Here is a 26,937-nt window from a genome sequence, read left to right as displayed (position 1 = left end):
GGGGTTGATGGGTGTGAGACACCTAGCCGCAGCCAATAAGGGCACGGACTCTGCCAAGGAATGAAGCGAAGACGTTTAATGTTTTATTTTTACAGCACATATAGTTTCTCTCTTTAGATCACGTGCTGTGCTCTCTACAAGGATAGGTTGTGGGGCCTGTCCACATGCCATTGTGAGCAATCTGATTGGCTACATAGAAGTGTTCATACGCCCATGCTAATTAGTCAGTGTTATTTGTTTTGATATTGTTATCTATTTTGCTAGCTTGAGATCTATACTGTTGTCTTCACATTACCGTATAAGGACATTTTTTACTGTTCTCAAGGCTTCCTTCCCATCACTGCAAGAACACCTGCCGAGCTCTTGCTCAGCAGCATGTCTCCACAATTCCTCAGTCTCATCTAGTAATTCCACATTTAGGCATGGTCTGGAAACCTCCAGGTGGTACACAGGTTGTAAGCCTGTAATAATGGCACTCACATCTAAGAGCACGTGGGAGGTGAAAGGAAACATGGGAGGGAGCCTTAAAAGCAGCTCAATGGATAGAGCCATCGGGCAGGTGGCGTGGAGAGGTGCCTTCCTACCTGTCCTGTGTGTGTGGCATAACTTTAGCATCGCAAAGGACAAGGATCTGGATCAAGGTGGTTCAGATCACATATGGCTTGGGTGGGGGTTATGGTGGGAGAAATCACGGGCAGGGCTGGAAGGTTTGCAGCAAATGAAGCCTAACAGCCATGGCTGCTGACCCCGATGTGGGGATATAGAAGGAAGCCTTGGGGTTGAATATGGGACACTATAACACTGGGCATTCTGGCTGGGAGACAGGTATGAGCAGAGACCACCAAGGCAAGACCTGTGTCCCAGTGAGGGAACATGCATTGGCAGGAGGCGTGTTTGTGCTCCCAAGAGGAGAGGTTACACAGTTTTGCCTCATGCAACTCACTTTTCCATCATTCAGGAAGGAAATGGGTGTATGATTTGGGTCTGGTGGTCAGCCAGCTCCTTGCTGACCTCCGCACCACAGGGGAGGTTGCTACTTTGCTGCCAGGCAGAAGTCACTCCTATCTAGGAGTCTTTCCCATCTCCTATGCCTCAGCCTTCAGGGATGTGACAGATTGCCACACATCCCGGCCTTACCCTTTACACACACCTCCATCTCTCTGGCCTGCTCTGCTCTGTGCTGCTCAGAGCAGTAAATACAACATTTGGGAATGTTACTTTTGGAGCATGGCATCTTCCTGGCCAGAGCTGGTTGCCTGATTGTGCACCTATGGCAGAAGCGCTCCTTTGTGTTTCCTGAAGAGCCTTGTGTCTCCTTCCTTGCAAGGTCTCACTCTCTGCTGCTTGTAACACCTGCTGGGATGCCAAGGCTGCCAGCAAGGAGAGGTACAGTCAGCCTCTGGCTCATGGCTCAAGACTTGCCCTTTGTACCACTGACCTTTATTCTGGAGGCCTCCTTCCACATCTTCGGCTGCCTCTCTGGCAAGTAGTTCCTCTGCTTTCTCCTAGGCGTTTGGGCAGGAAGATTGTGCCTGAAGGCTGGGCAGGTTGCACTATGCCCTGCTGTTCTCCTTCCTAGGGACATTTTACAGGTGTCCCCTGGCTGCCCCTTTGGCTTCAGGTGCTCAAAATCTATCTGATGGTGCAGCAGTTGGGGAAGATAAGTGTGACAGGTGTGAGGAAGGGTAAGTAGGAAGATGATCAACATGTTGCATGAAGAAAGAATGGAAGAGAGAGGAGAAAGAGAGCAGGGCTGCTACACAGATGTGCCTGGAGGTAGGGGAGACTGGATGGAGTGTTTGGGCTGCTGGGGCCCTAGTGTCTGTGTGTGGGAAAGTAGAGCACTTCCCAGGAGCCAGCTTCCACTAAATTCCTGTGCAGTTGTTTCTTCCTGGAATTGTTTCCTGAAATAGAAATGTAATGTCTTGTGTGCGCTAAGGAGATATTCATGTGGCTTTGCAGGGGGAATGAGCTCTTGGTTTCTTGTGGCGCAGTTAAATCACACACAGCAACACTGTCAGCAGTAATATCAGCAATCACAAGTAAAGCATGAGACGAGTTGGGACTTTCAAAAGTGTTTTGCTTATTTTAGTTATTGTTGTTAAAGTAAGCTACTACACTTGCTTCCCAGAAGCTGGTCATAACCCTAGTCCTCGTGCCTGAGGGAATCTCCACAGCAGAACTCTTGTTTCCTCTAGCTGCTCAGAGACCTTCTCGGCTATAGCTAGTACTGCCTCACTGTACCAGACTCAAGGGATTCCTGTAGAAGTCCTTAGACTGGTGAGAGTCTGGTGAGAGAGGTTAGAGTCCCCTTCATATTTTTCCACATTGTTTAGGAATCACTTTTATTTAGATGAAATCGTAAAATGACTATTTTTTTTTCTCATCTGTAATCTGCTGACAACTAAAAATAAATAAATCTTAGTAAAATGAAGCTCTATGCTTTTCTTCTGTAGGTGTCATGAGGAGGTTGCTGGCCGTAGCTCTTCACAGAGCTCTTTCTGGACCTGGAGTCTGTCTCACAAAACCAGTATATATTAAGACAAACATACTTTATATTAAAAAGAGATTCCCTACTAAACTGGTTTAAAATTTGGGATACTTCTTCATGTGGTGAGAGAAACTCTGTGTGTACATTAGCAAATGTGTGTGAACTATTTTTTCAGAAAAAAAAAAAAAGAGCAAGAAGAATTTTGATATTTGCAGGTATCTCCCTCACTGGTAGAGTCATAATCCATAACCAAAGTCTTGGGAATTGTTTAAGCAAATCAGATAGATGCCACTTTCATGTGCCTTCATTGGCTAAAGAACTGGGGCTGCAAAATATACCCCAGTATTTTGCAGCATGTTGTCTCTTCTCTGTTTCAGGCAGTTATGGCAGAGAGAACTGTGGTGTTTCTTGTGCCTGGCAGGACTTAACCTTCCCAGCTCTTCTTTAGTCTCTTTTACTCTTCTTCTGGGCTTGTTGTCCTGGTTTTCTTGGGCCTTGTGCTTTTTGAGGGGAGCCTCTCCTTCATTTTCCTTTCTTCCTCTTTTGAGTTGCTCTTTGTACTACGATCAGGACCTGAGCCAAAAAGAAGGGAAAAACAAATCCGTATCAACTACTATGGAGTTATTACTGACTAAAAAAGTACATGGCTTTGGTTTCCTCCACAGGAAACTGTGTTATTATGGCAGAAATATTTCCTTCACTAAAGGAGAGCCACAGCATGATTCAAAATCTTGTACTAAAATGTGGAAACTTCAGCCATAGGCACACGATCTGGTTTTGTTACTCCAGCGATATGATATCCTGTTGCCCCCCAACCCCTTGAAAGTTTAATTCCAACATTTCACAGAATTTGACCCTTTATTCCCTTTGTGGCACACTGATATGAAAAGCAATGAGCTGATGACTAGAGCCTCTCCTACCAGTAACCACAGAACGATAGTGCAGGGTCAGAGGTCCTTTGCCGTTAGGCTGAGATTTTCCAAGCTCTTTTCCCTGGGCTGTTCACAAAGAGGCTAATGAGCTTCAGGACCTCTGGTGTCTCAGCTGGGAAGCTCCAGGACACCAGTTCTGGTATCTGCCACAGTGTATGAGCTGCTGCTGAACATGTAGCTTTCCAGCACTGCTACCATCTATCTTATGTCTTTTGGTACCTTGAAATAGATAGACCAAGAAACCCACCAGCAGAACTAAGTCCTATTCTTTGATGTGTTTTGAATAGAACAATAACTGAGAAACCTTTTAAATATTGAAATGTCTTCTCTGCAGACTTGGAGACACTTTTGCTATTGTGCTTCTTCACTGTCTGGGTGATCAGATTAAAGCTGGATGAACGGAAATTTTCTCTTGTGGATGGGATCATATCATGGTACACACTTTTTCCTGCCTTCTGTGACACAGATGGCTTTTCAAGATTGCCTTTACCATCATGGGTAGGATTCTCAGAGCTAAAACACACAGAGGTCAGGTCAGAAAATAATTCAGCTCCACAAAAATTCATGATTGGATATATGTAAAGATGACTGTGCAAATTAGAAATTCCTTACAGGTAAAATGCCTGCTACTTTAGCCTGAAGCATTTCTTAATAAACATATGAGAACAAAAGATAAGAGAAAAAAAGAAAAAGCAAAAAAAAAAAGAAAGAAGAAGAAACAAGAAAAAGGCAAAATAAAAAAGAAAAAAGAAAAAAAGGAAGTAATTTACTGTATTTCAAATTACAAAGAAACACAATGCCATCATATTATCTTAAGAACACTATTGCTAATATCATGTAGCCACAACACCATTATCCCTTCTGAGTCAGCCAGAAGTATCTATCATGGAAGCAGTAGCACCTTATCATCACAGAAGTAAAGACAGACGCCAAAGATATTTGTTTCTTTTTTTATCAGGGGAAAGCCTAAAACTTTCAAGTTTGCGTAGCTAAGTCTGACCTGTAAGGTGCAAAGCAGGAGTTCTTGAAATTAAATTTAGAGTGAATAAATCAGTATGTATTATTCCATGAGGTGGCAGGATTTGCTGCAATCACTGAATATTTTATGCTCTAAGGTGGGTACTTATGAAACTAATCAACACTGATCATCAGTGTTACCGCCACGGGGCCTTGCAGACCTGTAAGAGTGTACAAGCTTCACTGCTTATTGCCAAAGCACCAGAACCTAGAAGTGAAAGGAACACACCAGCAGCAAGCCATGCACCAGCACCATGAAAATATTGTGATTTCAAGATATCCAATCTTTCTAAACAAGTAAATGTCTGGTTTGGACTGTCCGTGCCACCTAGCCTGGATTGGCCTTTACCACACCTCTGCCCTGTTTCTTAGTAGCTGCATGGTCCTATTTTCTCCCTCCCTGCCAAGGCAGCAGGAATCATCCCTTCCTCCAGAAAAGCAGATCAGTGCCTGTGTGCCAGTGAGTCCAGCAAGGCTGGGGAAAGGAGCTTCAGCCATGTGCTGATGGAGGGGGTCTGGTGCTCCAGATGAGATGGAGGAAAGAGGATTCTCTGCTTCTCTAATACCATCTTCCACTGCAGTCTCAACCATGGGATGAAGTCACCAAGGACAGCTGTCTAGTTTATGAATGAAAAACAATGAACCATAATGTCAGAGGAGCATAAAAAGGAGGAGAGTGGATTTGTAGAGAAATCAGGCTGGGATCATTCTCTCACTTCTGCTTTGTGAAAAATGCTAGAAACTTGTAAAATATAATAGTAACCTACCTGAAATCCTCTCCTACTTGTTTGGCAGAGGCTGCAACTGGCAATTTTTCTGTAAAAAGTAGAAAAAAAATATTGAAAGTACGTATCAGATCTCTTAGGAAAAAAAATCAACACAATGAAACATCCAAATTTTGTCTTGGACAGTTCAGACTCAATAACTGAGGCTGATACAGTTACTTACTGTAAGTCGACATCAATGGACATCAAAGCATTTACTCACATGCCTAGCTGTGGGGATTAAGAGTTAAGTCACACAGAGCAGATTGACTCACGTGCTCACTTCCCCTTCACCTATTGCCTCATAAAGGCTATTTTGGGATACAGACACTCTAGGTAGCTCCCATTGAATCTGTTGCACAATGAATAAAACTGTAAATCAGGAAGTGAAGGTGCCAAAGGCAACACGATCATTTTGCTTTGGTAAGCATGCAGCTCTGTTGAAGGATATGTTCTCAATCCCAGTGTCTGCTCCAAGGAAAGCAAACGTTTGACATTCAAATGACACTGGACTAGAGTCAGAACAGACATCTCCAGAGCGCGAGTACAATGTTGAGTCCCACTGGTCAAGCAGCTTGGGTGGGAGTGGGCGAGAAGAAGAGTTAGTGCTGCCCGACTGATCTTGACAGGCGGTACGTGTTCCCGAGCTGCTAGTGCTTACTGCAGGGTGGCTGGTTGTGTAAGAACAAGGTGCCCTGGGGCCTGAGCAGTGCCAGCACCCAGGGAAGCTGCAAGTAGCGTGGCAGCCTCCAGAGTGGTGGTGCCACTGCATTCAGGCAGCAGCTGAACAGGGGTCCAGCGTAGGTGAGACAATAGTACCTGAGTGACAGCAGCCTTTGGGCTAGAAATTGCTTGCTTTCAGCTACATGTGTAGCACCTGCCACCACTACACACCTTAATAATAAGACATCTCTGGAAAAGCAGTAGGAAGGAGAAAAGGGGAATATAAAGTGTTTTACAGGCTCTTGGGATCCAGTCCCACTGTGGGATCCAGTCCCCTCCAGTTCGAATCTAAAAACCACAGTAACAAGATATTAAGGGCCAGGATTTGTCTTGTTTTGTGTTTGTTTTGGTCATTTTTTCCCTTCCTCTAAGCAAGGTCAGTTCCAGGAATGCCTAGAAGAAGGTGATCTGTTATGTTATTTACCCATGGGTATGGTTACACAATCATGTAACCATAGCTAGAAGAAACAGCTGCAGCTGGGGAAGAAAGTACTTTCAAGTCACCCGAGACTGCAAAATCATTTAAAAATTAATTCTTTATTAATGTCCCCTTTTGCAGGCAAGCCCTTATCACTCATTAACACTTAAATGTACTTAACTGTACCGTACCTAAACTGTACTTAACTAGACTGTCAGTCCCACAGAAGCCAATTACAGCTGTAACAATTTGTGCCTGGACTTAGAGGCTGGCGAGTCACCTTTAACTTCATCTCTCCCTCTATACTGCAGGTGGCTCATGTATCTTCTTTCTGAAGACATGGGTCTCCAGCGTGCCAGCTCCTGGGCCAGGCAGGGCCCTGGCGCTGATGGGAGGTGAAGACCACGTCTCCGCAAGTGGCAAAATCACTGCTGCAGCCCAAGCTCCTGGCCTCTCTCTCAGCATGGCCTGGCCTCTCTGGCCTGGCAGAAGCATCTTACCAGCCAGCCAGCTGTGGACCAGGTTGGCTGCAGCTGGCTGTAGTGCTGCACTGCAAATACCTCACCTGCGGGATGAGGTGAGGCAGGAAACTACTGGGTAAGGTCCATGATCAACGCGTGAGATGAACCAGGTCTGACAGTCTATGGGGAGGCATGTCCCTTGGACATAAGTATGTCCAACATGAGCTAGCAGTGTGCCCAGGTGGCCAAGAAGGCTAATGGCATCCTGGCCTGTATGAGGAATAGCGTGGCCAGCAGGAGTAGGGAAGTCATCGTGCCTCTGTACTGGGCACTGGTGAGGCCTCACCTTGAGTACTGTGTTCAGTTCTGGGCCCCTCACTACAAGAAGGACACTGAAGTGCTGGAGCATGTCCAGAGGAGAGCCACCAAGCTGGTGAGAGGTCTAGAGAACAAGTCCTATGAGGCTGAGGGAACTGGGCATGTTTAGTTTGGAGAAGAGGCGGCTGAGGGGAGACCTCATTGCCCTCTACAACTACCTGAAAGGAGGTTGTAGAGAGGTGGGTGTTGGCCTCTTCTCCCAAGGGAATAATGACAGGACCAGAGGAAATGGTCTGAAGTTGCAGCAGGGGAGGTTTAGATTAGATATTAGGAAGAATTACTTTACTGAGAGGGTGGTCAGGCACTGGAACAGCCTGCCCAGGGAGGTGGTGGAGTCACCATCCCTGGAGGTATTTAAGAAATGTGTAGACATGGCACTTCAGGGCATGCTCTAGTGGCCAAGATTATTGGTTTATGGGTGGGTGTGATGTGGTGGGGTGTTGTGTTTTCTGTTTTTTTGTTTGTTTGGTTTGGTTTTTTATTGTTGTTTTTTTGGTTTTTTGTTTGTTTGTTTTAAGGTTGGACTCAATGATCTCAGAGGTCCCTTCCAACCATAGTGATTCTGTGATTCTGTGATAAGTAATATTTACAATATTTTGAAGCTCCTTTTATTCTAAATGAAGAGATTCTTTATATTGTTGATATAGAATTTCATCAAGAATATTTAACCCACTTGGCCAAAATAAAGTAGGGAAGGCAAAACACAGAAAAACCTTCCCATTATATTTACATAGGTTTAAAAGTACATTAAGAACACAGGATATCCTCCATCAACAAATCCAGTCCTCTCCTACTACAGGCGTAGCCTTCCTACAAACCCTTTCACACACCAAATATTCATTTGCTACTTTTCAAGCTACCACGCAACTTTGTTTTATTTTTTTTCCTGGTTAAGTTCTCCAAGACAAAAACAAAGTAGTCATAAGGTAGAGTAGCTCTAGGTGCACATCTGAGGAAGACAAGACAGGAATTCAGAACCAAGCACAAAGTCATTATTAAAACATGACATTGTTAGATGTTCAGGACCCAGAGTGTGAAAATCATGAGTAAGGATCACCTTGAGAATAAATTCCAGTATCCTTAATGAAGGCAGAGAATAACTTCTCACATTCCTCTGTTTAACTGATCAGTGATAGCTCCCTATGAATCTATAGAACTCACAGATCTATATTAAAACACAGATAATATAGATGACCACTTCAATATTTCTCATCCAGTCCTTACTGAGGAATTTTAGATCTCTGCTCATGAAAACAACAGCTGAAGTACTGTTCTGTATAATTTGCTGATGTGACATCTGGAAAAGATTTTAAAGCTCTTACATCAATAAGAAGAATCCTTTTTTTTTCTTTTTGTGATTCTCAGAATATTTAATGAGGCTTGTTTAACTGTGTAAGAGAGGTCAGAACTGAAGAAAAACGTACTATTTGCTTTGCGAAATTTTGCCAATAAAAATAGCTGTAAGAATCTAAGAAAAGTGACGTGAGGATGTAATTAACACTGCTCACAGATGTTTATTTTATTTATAAAAATTGTAACAGTGGCTAAAACAAATGAATGCTGACATGGTACTGTGGGATGAGGACAGGTAGCTTTCTATTTGCTAGTTTCTTCATAGATTTAGTTGTTGATCTTCTATGCTTGATAGCAGACTGTTTCATGGATTTGTGGGTATCTGTGAAGCCACAGTTTCACACTAAGCATAAGAAATTCCATTGCCTTTCAGTACTCTGTCCACAGCAATGTTTTCCATTAAAACTCTACCAAAAACTCTACCAAACCCTATCCTTAAACTCCTGGATTGAATAAACTCTACATTCCTCTAAGAAGCCTATTCTGTTTTAATATGAAACTTTAAAATTATAAGTTTATGAAAAGCAGATTTTTGAGGCCTGAAAGAACCACAGATCATTTCATAATTCATTTTGCCTACTGTTATACCTCAGTTAGCAATTTCATTGTTTTCTGTGGACCCTGTTGTAGACTGTGTGTTTGACTGAAGCAGGACAGAGAACCCGCTACATTTCCTTGAGTTTGCACCGATGAATATTCTGACTCCCTGCCAAAACACGCATCTCTTACTTCTAATGCAAATTTGTCTGTTATCAATTGCAGTCACAGCTTCTCATACTGTCTTTTTCATGGACTAAAATCTTTCCCAGATTTCCTCGTGCTTGCAATGACTCAAGTTCTCCAGTTCTGTTGTCTTAGCTTCTTTCATTTCGTCTGTACTGAAACCAAGAAGTTCTGGGTGATCACAATTTTCCATAGGATTTGGGCTGCCTTGTTTGACTTTAATTAATGTTTTCTCCTCTACTCTCTCTGGACCAAAAAGAGCACATTATTACAAATGCGTGTACCCTACTGCCAAAAGGACAAACATTTTTTCATCTCTCTGGAACTTGCCTCCAATGCAATTTTTCTGAACTGAGATCATTCCCAATCAGTAAAGCAGAGTGTGACAATGTGATGAAGACAGTTTAATTACAGAAAAATTGGCTCTTCTAAATGCTGAGAATGAGTGAAATCCCAGCCAAATAACTCTGTACTTATCTTTTTGGGACATACTCTATACTGAGGTTTGAGATTATAGAAAAAATAAAAAAAGGTTTATTGGGATTTTAAGAATTAAACAAACATTTAAAGTTTACCTTTTTTCAGTGGGTCAGGTACCTTAAATATCTTATGTTGAGTTTCAATGTCTTGAGTCTATGAAAAAGAATAGAAACACGAATGAATTACTAATCATATTAAGTTCCAAAAGACTGAATGACAAAAAGGTATTACCATCTTTATGATTAGGCACTTCATGGCTTGTTCAAAGACTGTACACTAGTTTAGGACAGGGGAAGCTTGTTAAGGGTTCAATAACTAGAGGGAAAACAGTTAACTAAAGATCAGTCTTTTTTTCTTTCTTTTATTTTTTTTTAAAGCAGAAAGCAAGCTAGGCATTTGGTATTTGGCCTGATTTTCAAAAGCTCAGAAAACTCAGAAACTCAGTTCACTTTGCAACCTGTTGGGTGCTCAGCATTATAAAAATATTTAACTTAAATTCCTTTTCATGAAAGTAGGAACATAACATTAGACTCCACTGTTTTCATCTAGGATTTTTAAATGTTTGTCAGCTACAATGAGCCTCACATTTTCTAAATAGTTATGGAGGATGGCAAACAGCAACAATGGAGAAGTGATTTTTTTAAAAAAGATTAGATCTTTTCTGACAACTATTCTGACAATGACCTTTTAATAAATTTAATCCCATGGTAGTTGCTAGGCCAGCTAATGCTGAGTACCAAAGCACATGCTCTGAATTTCAGGAAGAAGCATGATTTCAGAGCTGGGGCTTGGTAATGATCCTGGAGTTAATTAAAAAATGTACTGCCTGTTTCCCTACAATGTCCTCTGAACTTTCCCTTTCTCTTCTCTTCACAGCACTCTACTGGACTGGGAAACACAATAGAAAATGTTTTAAGGACTTGGCAAAAATCTTGTTCAATAAAACTGGTTGTGAAACAGGTCCAGCTGAGGGCATTGAAATATTAGTAGTTTTGAAGAGTGAGAAGAGCTGGTATTACCTCCAGCTCCAAGGCATATTCCTTGGCAGAAAGATCTACGTGTATCAGATAATATATAATTTTATCATTTTTTCCTGCCCCAGAGTTGTTGATGTTGATAATTCATTCATGGATGAAAGAGACAAAAAAGAGCAACAGGCATTCTATGTCAGCAGCATTTGGTTATAAAATTGTTTGTATTGTGTTTGAAAATTGTCATATATCAGTCTCTGGTCAACATGTTTCTACTAGGATAAAAAATACATTTTTGCTTTCATCACTTCTGTCTTGAGCAATGCTGTGCAAATGTTCTCCTGATGTTTTGGGGTTTCTTTGGTTTTGTGTTTTTTTTTTTTTTTCTGCACAGAACATGGCATGTAACCATTTTGATTCATGAGGGAGTATTATAGTTATGAAAAAAAAGAGTTGCAAATAAACATGATAATCACAATGCCAGAAGGAACACATGTAAGTAAGCTACTCAAGACTGAATTCCTTATGCTGTTCTGTTCAGCAAATATTTATGAACCTGGACACAAACATATCATATTGACAAGGGACTTCACTTCCTACTCATTTTGGCTTGTTTATTTTTAGTCTGGGAACCTGGAGAGCCAGGCTTTCTCAGTAGTATTAACTGCCACTGCTCTGTTTTTCCAGTGTCAGGGCTTCTGAAAAGAAAGATTGGCATAAAATGTAAAAAGCTTGCAAAGCATTGGTCTACCTATTGAACCAATGAAAGCATTAATAAAGCCACCAGCGTTATGATGTTTATATATATATAAATAAAATTAACCGTCAAAATATTAACGTGACTTCTTCCTTCCAAACAGCAGTTTGCTTTCTGTAGGCAACAATAACAGTGCTCCTATTTTTACAGCTGAGGGCCATATAGTTTTATAGGCTGAACATCAGCAAAGTGCTGTTGAGGGCTACATACAGCTCCAGCATGAATTTCTGTCAAAAACTCTACTGTATCTGTGATATTCCTTGCTATTCACCTTTTTCAAATGGCTTTAAGTACTTCCATCAAGAACAACAACAGAAATTTTGGTAAGTCTTTTGATCTAATAACCTTAATTAGTCACTGAAATAGATCCACATGGGAAAACGCAAATAATAATGACAAGAACAAAAGTAAGAAACTTCTTGCAGGAACTGTGATGTACTATTCTTTTAAAATAATATGATAAATTCTTGTTACTTTTTATACACAATAACAGTATCACTCTGACATGTTTTGCTGCTAGTATACAACCAGCAAAAGTGCTTTAATTCAGTGGATGAAAGATGCACAAATACAATTTTATTGCATGAAAGATGTCTCTGGCTCTGTTTCAGCGCAGAAATTACAGAACAGGACCTAGTGAAGCTCCACTTTAATAGTTTTGCAACGTATACTGGTGTTTATAGGTACTGGCAGGCATATACTTACAAAACCAGGCTCTTAAGTGGCCAAAGCCACATTCAGTCCCAAACATGCTCAAACTTAGTTTACTGCTTAAAGAAAGCCATTATCAGATTTATTATTGCTATAACCCTATATAGTATTATGTTTTGTCACAGTAAGATGAACTGAGGCAGGAGAAAAGGCCTAGGGAGGGGACTTTCCTTACCTCCTTGTTATGAACACAGTAGTTCAAGAGAGCATCACAGAAATGCTGTCCTATTGACTCCAAGTCTTTCATGTTGAAATGGGTGCTTTGTCTGCAGCCTGCAGCATCAATAGGAGCAAGACAGAGATGAAAATGTCAGTCATCCTGCTGACTTCTAGGTATCTGTGATGTTTCAGGACGGTGGCTGACTGCAAACACACTTATCTTTCACTGACAGATAACAGACAGGTCTACGACTGCTGGAGTTTTATACAGATGATATTACAGATCGTTATTCTCCCTGTATGAACAAATTTATCCACTCAGAGAGGATTAGCTGTAATGCAAAGTTAACCGATTCCCTATTACAAAATTTCCTAAAAATGCAACTGGTTTTAGTTACTGGTTTTAATTTGCCATTCACTAATGTTGTTTCCTCATACATATGCAATAATGCTAGTGGTGGCCTGAAAGGTTGCTAGTTGAATGCCCTAGTTTTAGTGTTTTTTCCGACTCTTACCTTAAATCATCAGAGAAAACACCAAGAAGACGGTAGCTCAAGCTACTATTCTCCATGAAAAAAATGAAAGTAAAGGTCTTGTTTGATGTTTCCTACTAAATAGCTACAGGGAATTGTCTCACCTAACTTAGAGCCACAGATAGAGGCTTCCAAAGTGTAGCTGTTGTTGATGCCCATCTTCCACATTACCACTCGACCTGTGCCTTCTTTGTTCTTTTGTACTCTGAAACGGCAGTCTGTGAACGAGAACTTAAAAGACAGGTACAGCATTAGCCTTTGAAGTAAATAGGAAGATGCAATAATTTAATTTTAACCCTGCAAGCTTTTTGCAATCTTATCTACCAGGTAAACACTTAAGAGTTTTCACTCTACTTGAATATTGCATAACATAGCTCAAAGCATATTGTTATTACTGATATAACGAAGATGTAGGTGAAATAACAGTCTTTTGATTAAAAGGTTATTGTACTTTAAAGATTTCTGAGATGTCTGCAAATATATTTTTACGTGGCTGTACTTAGTATTTCTAAATGATCCTATACAGACAGCTGAGCCACTGAGGTACCACAAATCCTGCTATATAACAACATGCATATTTACTAAAAAGTTGGAATAGCTCTTCTCTCATGAGCTAAGAGACCAACAATTTGATGTAACCGATCTGGAGCTCACAACCACCTTATCATTGATATCTGACAAAAACTGCATTAGCTGAAAGTATGCAAAGACATCTAGTAGGTTAGTTTGTGTGTTGCTTTATATCTGAGCTTTTGCAACCTTTCTTGTTCCAAAGCAGCTTACTGCAGGCACATTTTGCTGGAAAATAACACATTTTAAAAGCTGTCATTTCCTGCTAAACTTTTTTTTTTCTTTCCTAATTAAAATATCTTACACAAATATGGTGACTTTGACACAATTTTCAACAGAAGCTTTCAAAAGGATTCAATCTGAAGGAGCAATTTTCTTCTTTAGTTTCTTACTTGTTTACTTGTTTGTTTTAATTCTGCAACGTATTTTAAAGCTGCATTTAATATGAGTACAAAATACTTAATATTAGTTTTTAACATTGTTAAAGCAATGTTATTTTGATGTTCTGTCTTTTTAATTATTTGCAAAAAATCTTTGAAAAAATACTAACTTTTTGGTCCCAATTCAGCATGATACATATTGGAGTGCTGGAATTTCAAAGGAGTTAAAATTTTGTATTCCTACCATTTCTATTTTTAGCCAATTGACAATTATTTTACTGGGTGAAGCGTGGTCTTTTAGTAATGTGATACCTTAACAAAAAATTAGGGATCCCAGATGGCGCTTGAATTTTTAGGCAAGTAAGTTTCTAGCCAGACATTTGCTTACCTTATCTGGGCAGATCTTGCTCAGCAAGAGTGGGAAGACACGTGGATGCATGTATGGTCCTTTTGCTTGCTGCTTTCTCTCACAACCATACATGAAGACATTTTGTTTCCTGTTGTGACCATGGATGTCACAATACAGAAAGATATCACGTTCCCCCATCACTCTGTAATACACGATGACATAGAATACTTTATTACAAGTGTGGGTTTTTTGTCCACCTCAGAAATAAATCTGAGCTAATATGCTACACTGAAGCTCACGTATAACCTAAAGAGCACAAAATCAATACAAGTTTCATATTCTGAGCTCTAAGTTAAGCCTTGAGAGTGCTAGATTAGAGCCAAACTGCTCAGTCCCCTCCAGAATAAAACACTTGTCACTGCCACAAGACACGAGTGTATGCATCACCAGCCTTGGCCATGTGTTCTAACTCTCAGACTCAGTCATATACATCCATCCCTGTAATGTGTACATAAGTATGTTGTACAGCTGAAACCCACTATTCTTACCTGCTGCTCTTTCCCTATTGTACGTGTTGAATAACACATGCTGTAAAATTACGAGACTGATGAATATAACTTCCTTTATCAAACTGGAGACATCAATTTTTAAGACGTGCCATGATTCTGCAATGTATTATTGCTTAAGTAATTTTCTAAAGAAAATTTGTAGGTAGACACATGGGGGTTTAGCAACCCACCCCCACCCCCAATGCCCAATTTGTGTCAAAGCTCTCTACATAGAAGATGTGATGGCACCACAGCTTGTCACCTGGGGCTTTACACTGCGCAGGAGTTGGAAATGCACAGTGGAACTAAGGAGGAAACAGTAATACATGTATCTGTCTCAGCTGACCGCAGCTGAAGATGAGCCTGAAGGTCAGTAGCACTTCAGCAGACATAATTTATGTTCATTACAGGTCACTCGCAAGTGCAGGCTGTCCCCATATAGTAACTCAGAGAGAGGAATTCTCATGGAAAAGGAGGAGAGATGCAGTGTTAATCCCCTGAAGGCTAGGGATCTACATTCATTTGAAGGAACCAGACCTTATTTAACACAGGCTGTAATTAGATGAAAAACATCACATGTTCTAATTCTGACACTGGCTTTTTGCACAATAGTCTTTTTTTTTTTTTTTTTTTTTTTTTATTTTTTAAGTAATAAGGGCTACAGACTAAGACCATTTCCACAGAGAATTCAGAGCTGAGAAAATTCTTTGTCTGTCCAATATTTTTTTTTTTTTTTTTTTTTTGTATTAATTTGTTACAGAAGTTGAACCAGAGGGATTTAGTTTACTAGTTGAAGGTTTAGTTTAATACCTGAAGGCTTATTTTTATATCCAATGTCTCTGTGACTGGAAGTCTGCATAAGAAATCAAATATATTTGTAGCAAAACATAGAGCAAACTTGGCAATCTTTGCTGCCAAATGGACATCTGGGATCTATTCTGAACCTAACTTCATTTTGAGATGTGGTTGTATGCCAGCAAAGAAGAAAATGCGAGACATAAGGAATTTGATAAGTAGATTTTGGCAGAGAATAGTGGGGAGAAATATGCTGAAAATGTTTTGATGAAAACTCTTTTACTTTGGAGGTATAACTTATTACCAGGAATGAAGAAAGGATATTAAAGGAAAACCTGCACAATACTGAAGAAACAAATAACCCACTCTGAAATGCAACTTAACATAAACAAAACAGTCAGAAAGGCTTGTGTACAGGGCAAAGATGTAAACAATACCAAAACACAAGGGACAGAGAAGTCACACTAACAAAGAGACAGCGGAAAGGAAAATCATCTATGCCAAAGATAAAGGAAATGAGGTTACCTTTTGATCATGTTTTGGGTATACCAGATGGAGGGATAACATTTCTTCCCATAAGATCTGTATTTGCGGTTCAAGTCCTGACCTGTTAAAGAACAGCGGTGATTTCCCACGATCACACCATCTGGATTCAACATGGGTACCACTTTGAAGACAAAATTGTCCCGCAGCAGTTGAGCTGTGCCCGAATCGCCAAGAATGTAATCCAGAAAGCCCTTCATTATCCAGGAACTGTTAGTTTCTCCCGGATGCACCCTGGCAGTTAGTATCACAGCCTTCCTCTCGGTGCCCTTGTCACTTTTGAGGGGGTTGGTGATAGTTAAAATGTACACTATGTTTCCTGCCAGTGAATGGCACAAGACGTGAATCTTGCAGAATGTGGACTTCACTGCATCTTTAGAGACAGCCGCCAGGTACTCCTGCAGGTTAGAGTAGGTGTAAGGATAGCAGTGGGCAAAGTAGCAGGTGTCTAGGTCATGAGGGAACTGGAACGTCCAAGTGAGTGAGAAATACTGACGGCCATCTTGTCCTGCATTATTTTTGTAATACTTGATTTCACTTCCAGTCCTTCGCCAGCCAACCTTGTGTTCCTTAGCATCAGCTTCTGAATACAACAGCGGCCGCAAGCCATGTTTATACAGGCTGTTACGATTGGTAAAGTTGACAATAGTGAAGCGATACGGCATCCCTGCCTGCATGTTGCTTACTTGGAAGTAGTACCACTGCGTGTGTCTGCTTGTGTAGAGGTCGGTGCGCAGGGTCAGCTGGTACTCAAATTCATTTCTGGTAGGCAGAAAGAAGACAAACAGTTGTGATGCTGGTTAGCACTGTAGTGTCAAATAATTGATGAAATAATTTCACACTTGCAGTGTCAAATAATCTGAACTGCCATGAAAAAGCACCCTGTGGTGAATCTGGTGCAAATCTGATTTATGCTGTCATAAATCAAAGTCCACACAGCTGCCAGGAAAAGATGTCTAATCACAATGAGCACGTCAATAATGCAACTGCTCTTTTCATTAGGACTTCTAATATAAAATGCCAGGTCCTGCATTTCGGTCACAACAACCCCAGGCAGTGCTACAGGCTTGGGGAAGAGTGGCTGGAAAGCTGCCCAGCAGAAAAGGACCTGGGGGTGCTGGTGGACAGCCGGCTGAACATGAGCCAGCAGTGTGCCCAGGTGGCCAAGAAGGCCAATGGCATCCTGGCCTTGTATCAGGAATAGCGTGGCCAGCAGGAGTAGGGAAGTCATCGTGCCTCTGTACTGGGCACTGGTGAGGCCTCACCTTGAGTACTGTGTTCAGTTCTGGGCCCCTCACTACAAGAAGGACACTGAAGTGCTGGAGCATGTCCAGAGGAGAGCCACCAAGCTGGTGAAGGGTCTAGAGAACAAGTCATACGAGGAGATGCTGAGGGAACTGGGCATGTTTCGTTTGGAGAAGAGGCGGCTGAGGGGAGACCTCATTGCCCTCTACAACTACCTGAAAGGAGGTTGTAGAGAGGTGGGTGTTGGCCTCTTCTCCCAAGGGAATAATGACAGGACCAGGGGAAATGGTCTAAAGTTGCAGCAGGGGATGTTTAGATTAGATATTAGGAAGAATTACTTTACTGAGAAGGTGGTCAGGCACTGGAACAGCCTGCCCAGGGAGGTGGTGGAGTCACCCATCCCTGGAGGTATTTAAGATATGTGTAGATGTGCACTTCAGGGCGTGCTCTAGTGGCTGAGATTGTAGGGGTTTTTTGTGTGTGTATGGTTGGATTTGGTGATCTCAAAGGTCCTTTCCAACCACGACAATTCTGTGATTCTGTATTAATAATATCTAGGAGTTCTAAAAATGGTTTCCACGCTATGCTTTCAAACGAGGTGCTTAAGAAAAGGTGTTGAGTTTATGTAGGCGATTATGTTCAGTGCTACGGAATGGCTATCAGACCATTTCATGTGAAGGTTACCTGAAACTACTTTTGAAGCTTATTCAAATAATGTAAAGCAAGTTACAAACCCAGACTAAGACATCCTGCTCAGAAACTGATAGCAGGCTGCTGAAAATAACAACAAAATTATAACTCCATATTAATAAAAGAAAAAAAGATTAGAAACTTACACTTTGATCACCTTCTGCAAATTCCCACTCTCAAACCGTGCTTCGAAGATCAGTGTGTTGTCCCCTTTCTGGTGGAGGATCTGCTTCAAGGGGCAGAGACCTCTCACTCGGGAATACATAAAGCAGGAGTTTTTGTTAGCTAGGGCAAGAAGCAGAACAGATGTCTTTCAGACTGAGTCATTTTAGGGAATACCTGCGTCTTTCTGAAAATTCCTTCTAGAAACAGACAACTGCATGCAGCTGACCTTCAAAGCATATCTTAAGTAAGCGTAAAAGAAATTATATGGAGATTTTGCTGCCTATTCCCACTTAATCTAATGGATTTCAGCCAGTTTATGATCTACCTCTGTCTCGGAGGTGCCCGTGTCTCTCTGCATGAGCAAAGCAACTGAGTTAGGTGGGCAGAATCTAGGACTCGGCTCCCCCAGGTTTTTTCACCAATCAAATGGGCAACTTCTCTACTTAGAAATCGTATGTAGCTGACAGCTCTTACCATTGGTTTGTTTTTAAATCTCTGCATTCAATTATTCTAGTCTAGAAGTAAAAAAGATGATACCCAGACGCAATTATTTTTATATTGCAAGTGGTGATTTGACACCACATTTAGCATGCAGTTTGAGCCTATATCTCTTTGTGCTCTTTTCTGCTACCTTTTCCTCAGATGAGAGGCTCACAGAGGCATAACTCGACTTTTTACTACAATCTTCGCTAAAGACCAGAACTTCCAGATTTGTCATCAGCGAGAATTTACTTTTTTGGTTGGGAAGCAGTCTAGGTTCCAGAATATTCTTGGCATAGGATCCTCCCTTTACAGAACCAAGGCAAGAATTATTTTTAACATTTACTTGCTTTCTCTGTATTGGTGTCAATATGGTGGCAAAGGCATGGAAAACCAGGGCAATCAAAACTTCCTGTCATCTCCAAACAGTACCCGCAAAATATAAAGGATGTGTCTCTTCTGCCAAAAGTGGGGAGCCCAGAGATGGTGCTGCAGAGTCAGTGTAGCCGTGCTGGTGACTCCGTCTGACCCTGGCAGCACAAGCTGCATTCTGATGCTTGGATTGGGGACAGCTCAAAGAAAAGGAGGACAGGTGAAAACTGCAGGCGTTCCAGGCTCAAACTACATTCTGTGAGACTGTGTGTTTCCTACTGCTGATATTGAACTGGCTGTTTTATCTGCCAAAAGTTAAATTCCTCGTTATGTAACTTTCTAACTAGCAAAATGAAGAATTTGTACTGGTGACCAGACACCAATCACCAAGATGTTGTATTCTCAGCTCCTGTATTCTTGCTTTTATTTCCTTAATCGCCTCCACAACATCAATCCTCAGAAGCAGGAGGGAGAACTGGCCATATTTAAAGGCAGCAGTTTTCATCTCCTCGGCTGGAAAGTTTCATTAACAAAGTCTGAGAACCATTAGAGCAAAACCAAACTTTGCTGGAGAGTTGTACAGGCTTAAATAAGAACCACTTGTTGTCACCTGTGCATGAAGTTCAAATCAGTAATAAATGATGCAGAAAGCTACATTTTTAAAGAACAGCAACTAAAGCACTCTAACAGAAATTGCTGTCCTTGTTTTCAAAAAGGCAGGGAGCTGGGATTCAGAGGGTTCCTCCACATCTTATCCCTTGCAATAAGTTAGCAGGTCCCTTTGCAGAGGACAGAAGTTCATTCCTAGTCACATAGCAGTTATCAGTTTTCTTGGCCACTAAATGTAACAATCTATTAGCAATACACCCATACTGCAGAAGTAGCTAATTTCTAAATAAACATGATGTCAAAGAGTAACAGTTCTTTGCAGTATTTTGCAAGCTTTTACTAACTGTGTTGACCTCACTAAGGATGCCAGCTCCCTTTTAGTTTTGTGCTTCTGAAAATTTTGTGGCCACACCTAGTTATCCTAGGATTTCAAAATTATTATCATCTTTCCTATCTACGTAGAAGTAGCCCAAGACGAAAATCAACAACTGCCAGAAGTTCCAAGTTCATCCAAGGAAACTGGATCAACTTAGAACACTTAGGAAAGAATAAATAACTCTGATAATCAACTGGTGACGGTGGAATAAAGCAATTCTGCCCTTCAATTCTGTCCAATTAATCGTTGCCAGACTTAGGAGCCTGTAATCACGCACTGACCTAATCTGGCCAGACTTTGCTTTTAAGTCTTGGTAAAACCACTATAGCAAACAAAATAAAATCTTCTCACAACACAGACTTTAGTGTTGATTCTGCAGTTACACAGCTCTCATTTTTTATCACTTTCTCTTTTCTCCACTCATATTTTCACAACAATTTTCTCAATAGAAAATTATATTGATTTCATCAGGCTTTGAATTACGTTCATGAAGGAGATCAAGGCAGGTGCTTCATCTACCTACAGCTGACAGCAAGATTTATCAGGGTGTCCCCACCTTCTTCTCCTTGATAAATCACAGTGCCTTTGTCAAGAGTTTGGTATGTCGGCTTCATCTCCAAACCTGTTGGAGTGTACAGTGGCTCAGGGACAGTGGGTATCCAATCTGAAAAAGAAAAGATATACAGAAGGAAGATTGTATTAGAGTCTTTATAATATGAAGGACACATTGAAGAGCAGGTCATCCTATTTACACCAGTTTCACATAAAGAAACAGGGAAACCGACTTTTGAACCTCTTTTTTTGGATCTGTGAACAAATCTTCACTATAACTCCAAATAAAAATAGATACCAATCTGTGCATGGACTAACTTTTGTTGTTCAAACTTACCTCTGTTCCCTGTACAGCCTGCTTACCATCAGTGAGGTTGACAATGGTGACCATTACACAGCATTGGTAATGTTAGGAAAACAGATGCTCCAACTACAGAGCGAAGTCATTGATTGCTGAGCACACAGATGTGCATGGCTATAATGCAGTGTCTCCATGTAACTCACCTGACATCTGCCTGGCATGTCACAAATCTGTTAAACACCAATTGATTCTGACAGTAGGACCTTCCGTTTTATAATACTCACAGCAGTTCTATCCCATTCCATTCAGGATACTGGCATGGATTTTCAAAGGTAACAGAATAAGGGCATAGATGTCTCAGTCCCATCTCTGTGCATTTCTGATTTCTACTGATTACTTCCAAGTTGCAATTGGTTGTATCTATAAAACACAGGGACTGTTCAAGTCGTCACTATCTCATAATAGGTTTGCAGTACTTTTATACAGACTGCATAAAAATAATTATTAGCTAACATTCATATTTAACCATACTGAAATACAGTACTGACATTGCTAGTAACAGGACATGATATATGTACTGAATTTGCAAGACCTCAGAACTGAATCTTGTTAGGTTTGCTCTCTCTGAACTTCTCTTTATCTGCCTGCAGCTTTGTTTCACCTAATTTAGCTGTGACAGCAACTTCTCTAATTGACTGGGTATGTATGGCTAATTTGTTTTATTTTTCTTTTATCTTTGTGTGGTACAACCATAGACTCATATGGACAGCAGTAACAAGGAGCTGTTCTGTGTAGAAATGCAGACACAGAGCTGAACGAAACTTGCTTTAGAGGTAACGAAGGGAAGAAGGAAATAATATCTAACACATGTAATGTGTTAGATACATCACTGTATATGGTAAATTCACATGTAGCATGGAGCTGCAGACTGATGAAGAAAGAGAAAGGTGTAAGAGTAAGCTAGCAAACATATGAAAATGATCCCAGAGTTATCTGGATCCCAGAGTGGGGAAGAAGAAATCACCAATACAAACCTCGTATTTCTCCCAGCAAAGGACCCCAGAGGCTGATAATTTGCAACAAACAAATTTGCAACAAACCCCTCCACTCCACCAGAATGAAACCACTGCAATGAAACCACTGACTTTAGGATCTAGAGGAGCAGTGGAAGGGGAAGGCAGGAAAAGGGTGGGAATTTGTTATTTAACTGAATTATTATTTTTTCTTTTTCTGTGGCAATTAGATCTGGAATAATAATGATTTGTCTCTTAAATATTTCACTTTTACTAGCAACAAATTAATTGCTTTATTTATATATAAGGTGTGCTTCCTCTTTGTCCTTACACAAGATTTTAAGCATAGTGCAGTAACTTACCAATGTGCTCAATTCTGTCCCTGATGACTTCACATTGGTGTGGCCAGTACACGAGTGAAAACTGGCTGGTAGGTGACGAGTCATCCAGATTCTGAGGTTCCTGATGGTGGGGTACCACTGTCTCCAAGCCAGATGATAACAGGATCTGGTTTGCCCTTGGAAAAAGATGAGCAGAAACGGAATCTATAAGAAAGTGAAAGAACCCTTAGATCAGTCTCTCTCGCTCTTCCGAGTCGAAACAGGCTGTGGAGATTATCCACGTGAAATCAATATAACTAAGCATGACACAATAAAATTACATCCCACTGAAATGTAAATTTAATGGTCCATACTGTAAATCACACTGAACTTAAAAGTAGCGCTGAATGAAGTTAATTCATTAAACCACAAAACACATCAAGTATTGAAATGCAGCAGGGAATAGCTTATTTGTGTTCCTATAGAAAATGTTGGCATCTTTTATTTCTACTGCTTTTATTACTAGTGTGTTATGGTAGGGCTTACAATCTCAATGTCTGAGTCAAAAATTTGTGCTGTGCAATACTATATAAATAACAAAGCTTATGGCTACAAAACTTATCATGCAGAGTGTATGCAACAGTGAGATAGCACTGGCTAGCATGACAGGAGGGGTAACAATCTGATGCTATCATGAATTTTGTAAAGCGACAGAGACATTTGGAGGTTGTGTGTGGGGGTCTTTGCTTGTCGGCAAGGAATTCTTCAAAGTTATGGAAAGCCATTTGAATGAAAACATGACAGGCAGAGTAAAGGCTTTGAAAAAACCTCGTAATTGGATGATTGGGACCGCTGGTACTGCGCACTAACCATAACACTACCCTGAGAAAATTACTTGTCTTTATCATAGATATGAAAAGATCCCCTTTCAAAGCATTCCCTGTCCTTCCTATTATATGCTTAGAGCAGGCCAAAAGATAGGAGTTTGGTTGCATGGGAAATTATCTATTTGTATTTGCTTTGGGTCTGCATCAGATACCAGCACCCGTAAGGCTTATTTTACCAGAAAAAAGTACTAATCAGCTTTAGACCTGGTTTCTACTTCTCACAACAAACAAAATAACATAATAAGCAAAAGCACTTCACCTGAAGGATCTGTTTTCAAGTGTAGATGACATCCTATGTGAAGAGTAAAAGAATTAAAAACAAAACTACTGAACCCACTTTTAAACTCTAGTGGATATCTAACTCTAATGGATACCTGGCTGATGTAATGCCAAATCAGTAACTGGTGATCAAAGGCATGCAAAGGGACTGAGATAACTACTTACCCAGGTCAAGAACCATAAAATATCACTATATCTAACTCAGTTTTGTTTGGAGCTTGGCAGTTGTGTGAGCACTATTATCTTCCCCCTTCCCCTTATTCTTCCATCCTGTGGTCTTACAGGGATGATGCAGGGGAATATCTGAAAGGGTCCTAACTTGTAAGAACAGCACACTGCTGACTGGCTTCTGTCACAAATGAGTTGGGGCGGGGTCTTCATCCTAAAAAAAATAATATTAAAATACTAAAATAAAAAGTCCACAGCAGGATGGGCTGCTTTTATTTTTTAGAGAGAAGAGCTGCCTCTGTTTTGGTTTACTTTAGGCCAAATCTGCATGATGATGTACTCTGTCATTATTCCTGGCTGCTGCTCAAAGCAGACATGCTTTCACTCATCCTCCTCTGCTTCCCTAGTGCCTCTCTTGTGCAGTTCTAGTATTCCTACTGTTGTCTGAAAAGCTAGAGCAGAAAACTGATATAAGAAAAAAATGGTCGGTTTTCAGCTGCATTAATTAGCCCTCTGATCCCACTCATCAAACCAACCTTCTGATGCAAGAGCAGGAGAGGCAATGAAAACCGATAGCTAGGACAGCCCTTCTGGTGGCAGCCCAGGTATAAGCCACAATTATCGCAAAGCAATAAGGCCTAGGACAGGGAGCAACTTGATACTGGCCAGTTAAGGGATACTACTTGACAAAAATCAGAAAAGCATTACTCTGCAGTCAAAGTTTGCATGGGCCATGAAAAGCATCCAACTACCCTGGGTTACATTTGAAGCACATTGGCAAGGCAGCAGAGAGACAACAGTGCTAGTCCCCAGCACTGTGCTTAATATATGAAATTTATTTCCTGGGTTTTCAACCTAGTCCCCTTTCATTAATATCATATTCAATTAAAATGTGAATTTCCTTCCTCCAAGATGAATAAACACGGGTAACATCAAATGTGTTTCACAGCTGGTAAAAATACTCTCTATTTACTGCTCCTATTTACATTCACCACATTTGCAAATATAATACAGGGCCTCTAAAAATCTGCCAGTCCAGTAGCTGACCAGGAGCTTGGTTTTTTCAGGTCAAGAAGCAAAACCAGTTCACAAACCAAAGTGCAGATAAAATCATAAAGGAGGTAGACAATTTTACCTCACTAAGGAAGAGCCAGACTGATTTCAGTAACATGGATGGTGCCAGGGATGAGTTCTCAGGGCAGGGATTTGGGAAGTGCCATGTACCGCGAGGTCCCAAAATTTACTTTATTGTGCTTAATTTAAGCATGCTCTGTGATGCATTTCGGGTGCCTGCAGAAACGGTTCGTCACTGGGGCTGCTCATGGATTTTCTTATAAGAAGCAATTCTTTCTCATATATTACGGCCGGCTTCCCCACCACCCGGGACCATCTCAGACGAGGCCCAGGCGCTGAGGGCACTTACTGAGCTGCCTTCCTCCCCGACGGCGGGGATCTCCCCGTCCCGTCTCGTCCCGCCGTCCGGGCGGCGGGACGGGGCATCCCGGCGAGGCGGCGGTACCGCCGTGATCCCGGTCTCCGAGGGGCCGCTCCCAACGCCCCGCCAGAGCTCAGCGGGAAAGCCCCCAGGCTGCGGCAAAACGGAGGGGCTCCGCCAACGGCCGCAACCGCCGCCACTGCCCCGCCGCGCTCTCGCGAGAGTTGGTTGCCGGGCCCCGCAAGGGGTGAGGGCGGCGGGGGCTGAGCGTCCGCCCGGCGCCGCCTTGGGATCGGTGACCGCGGCCTAGTGTGGTGTCCCCTGCCCCGCTCGGCAGCCCCAGGTGTGTGTGGCCGCAGTGTCCCCGGCAGGCAGGCGCAGGGCGGGGGGAAGGCTGTAGAGGGGGGACCAATATCCTGATAATTCCAGAATTGCTTTTTTGATTTCCCAAAAAGCCAGTTGAATCACCAGATTTACTTCCCCTGTATAAACTTTAGTCTCTATAATCTATTCACAAACCAAATAAAATCAACCGTATGCTCATATTTCAATTATTCACTTTTATTTCTATCATCACTGTAGTTAAGAATCATCATCTCCATCAGAATTATGTTGTGTTAGGTGCTGTGTGTTGCTACGAGTCCACCCTTACTTATGAGGTGAACGGGAGAGGCAGGGAGGGCCGGGACAGGAGGCAGGACTGACTTTGCCCAGAGGATGGAGTGGCAGAACTGAGAAGGGAAACTGTCATAAATCTGTCCTGCCCACTGATTGCCCACATTGTCCCTTACAGGAGCTTGAAAGTGAGCCGCTGAGCTGGCAGGGGGAAGTTTGCAGCCTAAATTTTAGTCTGGGGTCTTCAGGAACCTTTGGGTACCTCCGGTGAGAAGTTACATATCGTTATATTTTTTTTGTAAAAAACGTTTGTGTTGGTAGCAGCTTGATTTCAAATGTTTTTTCTTTGAGCGTTACATTTCTCTGTCTCAGTCTTAATTTGTACCTGCATGGATCAAGGATGGTAGGATTTCAAGATGAGTGGATTAAAGCTTTATTTGAGATTACAGAAATCGTTCTTCAGAAATAATTCATTTGTTTTTAAAGCGTCTGCACTGTCTTTCCTTAGAAGAGTTTTATGTGCATTTGCACAATGGAGCAGTAGGTGCTATTTTGAGATCCTTGTGTAAACTTTAAGAAAAAGATTTCTGGCATGTTTTTCTTTAATGTTACTTCTTCTACAGTGGCACTTCTTGCACAGTCCTTTGGGTTTGCTAAAAATCATTTATCTCCAGTGGAACAGCTACGAGAACAGGGGAAAACAGAATTAACTTCTAAAGTTTTCGGCTGCTGTTGCCAACACGGGGAACAGAATGGCCACGAGGTGGTAGCAGTTTGTAAGGGAGGGCCAGGAGATGGCTCTGAGCTTCCTTCTTCATCCAAGGAGGCAAATCCTGCCTGTGTGCCGCATGCCGCGCAGTGGAGCATTCGTAGTGTTCAAGCAGAGGTATTTTAGATCTATTTTCTGTTAATTTGTGTTATTTCACTTTGAGGTGATCTTGTGTGAGGTAGAGCAATGGGGGATAACACCGTAACATATCTCTCCTCAGCTGTAAGACCGTATAGGCTGGCAGCACGTGACTTTGCCAAGGATGCCAAGTGCAAATACATTTAAAATTGCCAGTGTAAGCCAGCATCTGGGCTTGTGCTGCTGGCTGGTACAGTCCATCTGCTTTTCAGGCTCTCCTAATGGCATCCAGAACGGTGTGGACTCAGCCTGCGACGTGTTGACCTCCTACATACGCCTTCTGCCAGCTCGATTCGGTTCAGAGTAATGTAATGGGTTAAATTCATACTGCCTGGCTTAGCGAGAGATCAGACATCATCCATCCTCCCAGGGCTGACATAAAGTTCATGTTAATAGAAGAAGACAGTGAAAACTCTATCATGTGCTCTGTCTGATTTGACAGAAATGCAGTCATATGCCCACACGTA

General features: G+C 41.6%; 1 protein-coding gene across 9 annotated transcripts; it reads right to left on the bottom strand.

The window, feature by feature from the left end:
* Positions 1 to 57: 57 nt before the first annotated feature.
* AGBL3 (ATP/GTP binding protein-like 3) lies at positions 58 to 25,145 on the bottom strand. Of its 9 annotated transcripts, XM_014963886.1 has the most exons (14): positions 24,937 to 25,048; positions 24,649 to 24,803; positions 23,511 to 23,727; positions 22,222 to 22,404; positions 20,550 to 20,657; positions 18,138 to 18,276; positions 16,039 to 16,818; positions 14,210 to 14,372; positions 12,976 to 13,102; positions 12,355 to 12,452; positions 9,836 to 9,893; positions 5,208 to 5,256; positions 3,728 to 3,936; positions 58 to 3,064 (listed from the first exon to the last, which is right to left on the bottom strand). In XM_014963886.1, exons 3-14 carry the CDS (start codon positions 23,524 to 23,526, stop codon positions 2,946 to 2,948), a joined length of 2,049 nt encoding a protein of 682 aa, XP_014819372.1. In that variant the 5' UTR covers positions 23,527 to 23,727; positions 24,649 to 24,803; positions 24,937 to 25,048; the 3' UTR covers positions 58 to 2,945. The 9 variants fall into 9 exon arrangements, with proteins under 9 accessions (XP_014819372.1, XP_014819371.1, XP_014819374.1 ...); XM_014963885.1 differs by lacking the exon at positions 24,649 to 24,803 and having other exon boundaries at positions 24,937 to 25,072; XM_014963888.1 differs by lacking the exon at positions 24,937 to 25,048 and having other exon boundaries at positions 22,222 to 22,376; positions 24,649 to 24,915.
* Between the last annotated feature and the right edge of the window lie 1,792 nt (positions 25,146 to 26,937).

This window comes from Calidris pugnax, unplaced genomic scaffold (assembly GCF_001431845.1).
Source record: "Calidris pugnax isolate Ruff unplaced genomic scaffold, ASM143184v1 scaffold44, whole genome shotgun sequence".
Classification (NCBI taxonomy): Eukaryota; Metazoa; Chordata; class Aves; order Charadriiformes; family Scolopacidae; genus Calidris; species Calidris pugnax.
The sequence above is the reverse complement of the archived record's forward strand: the minus strand, read 5'-3'. Positions and strand labels throughout refer to the sequence as shown.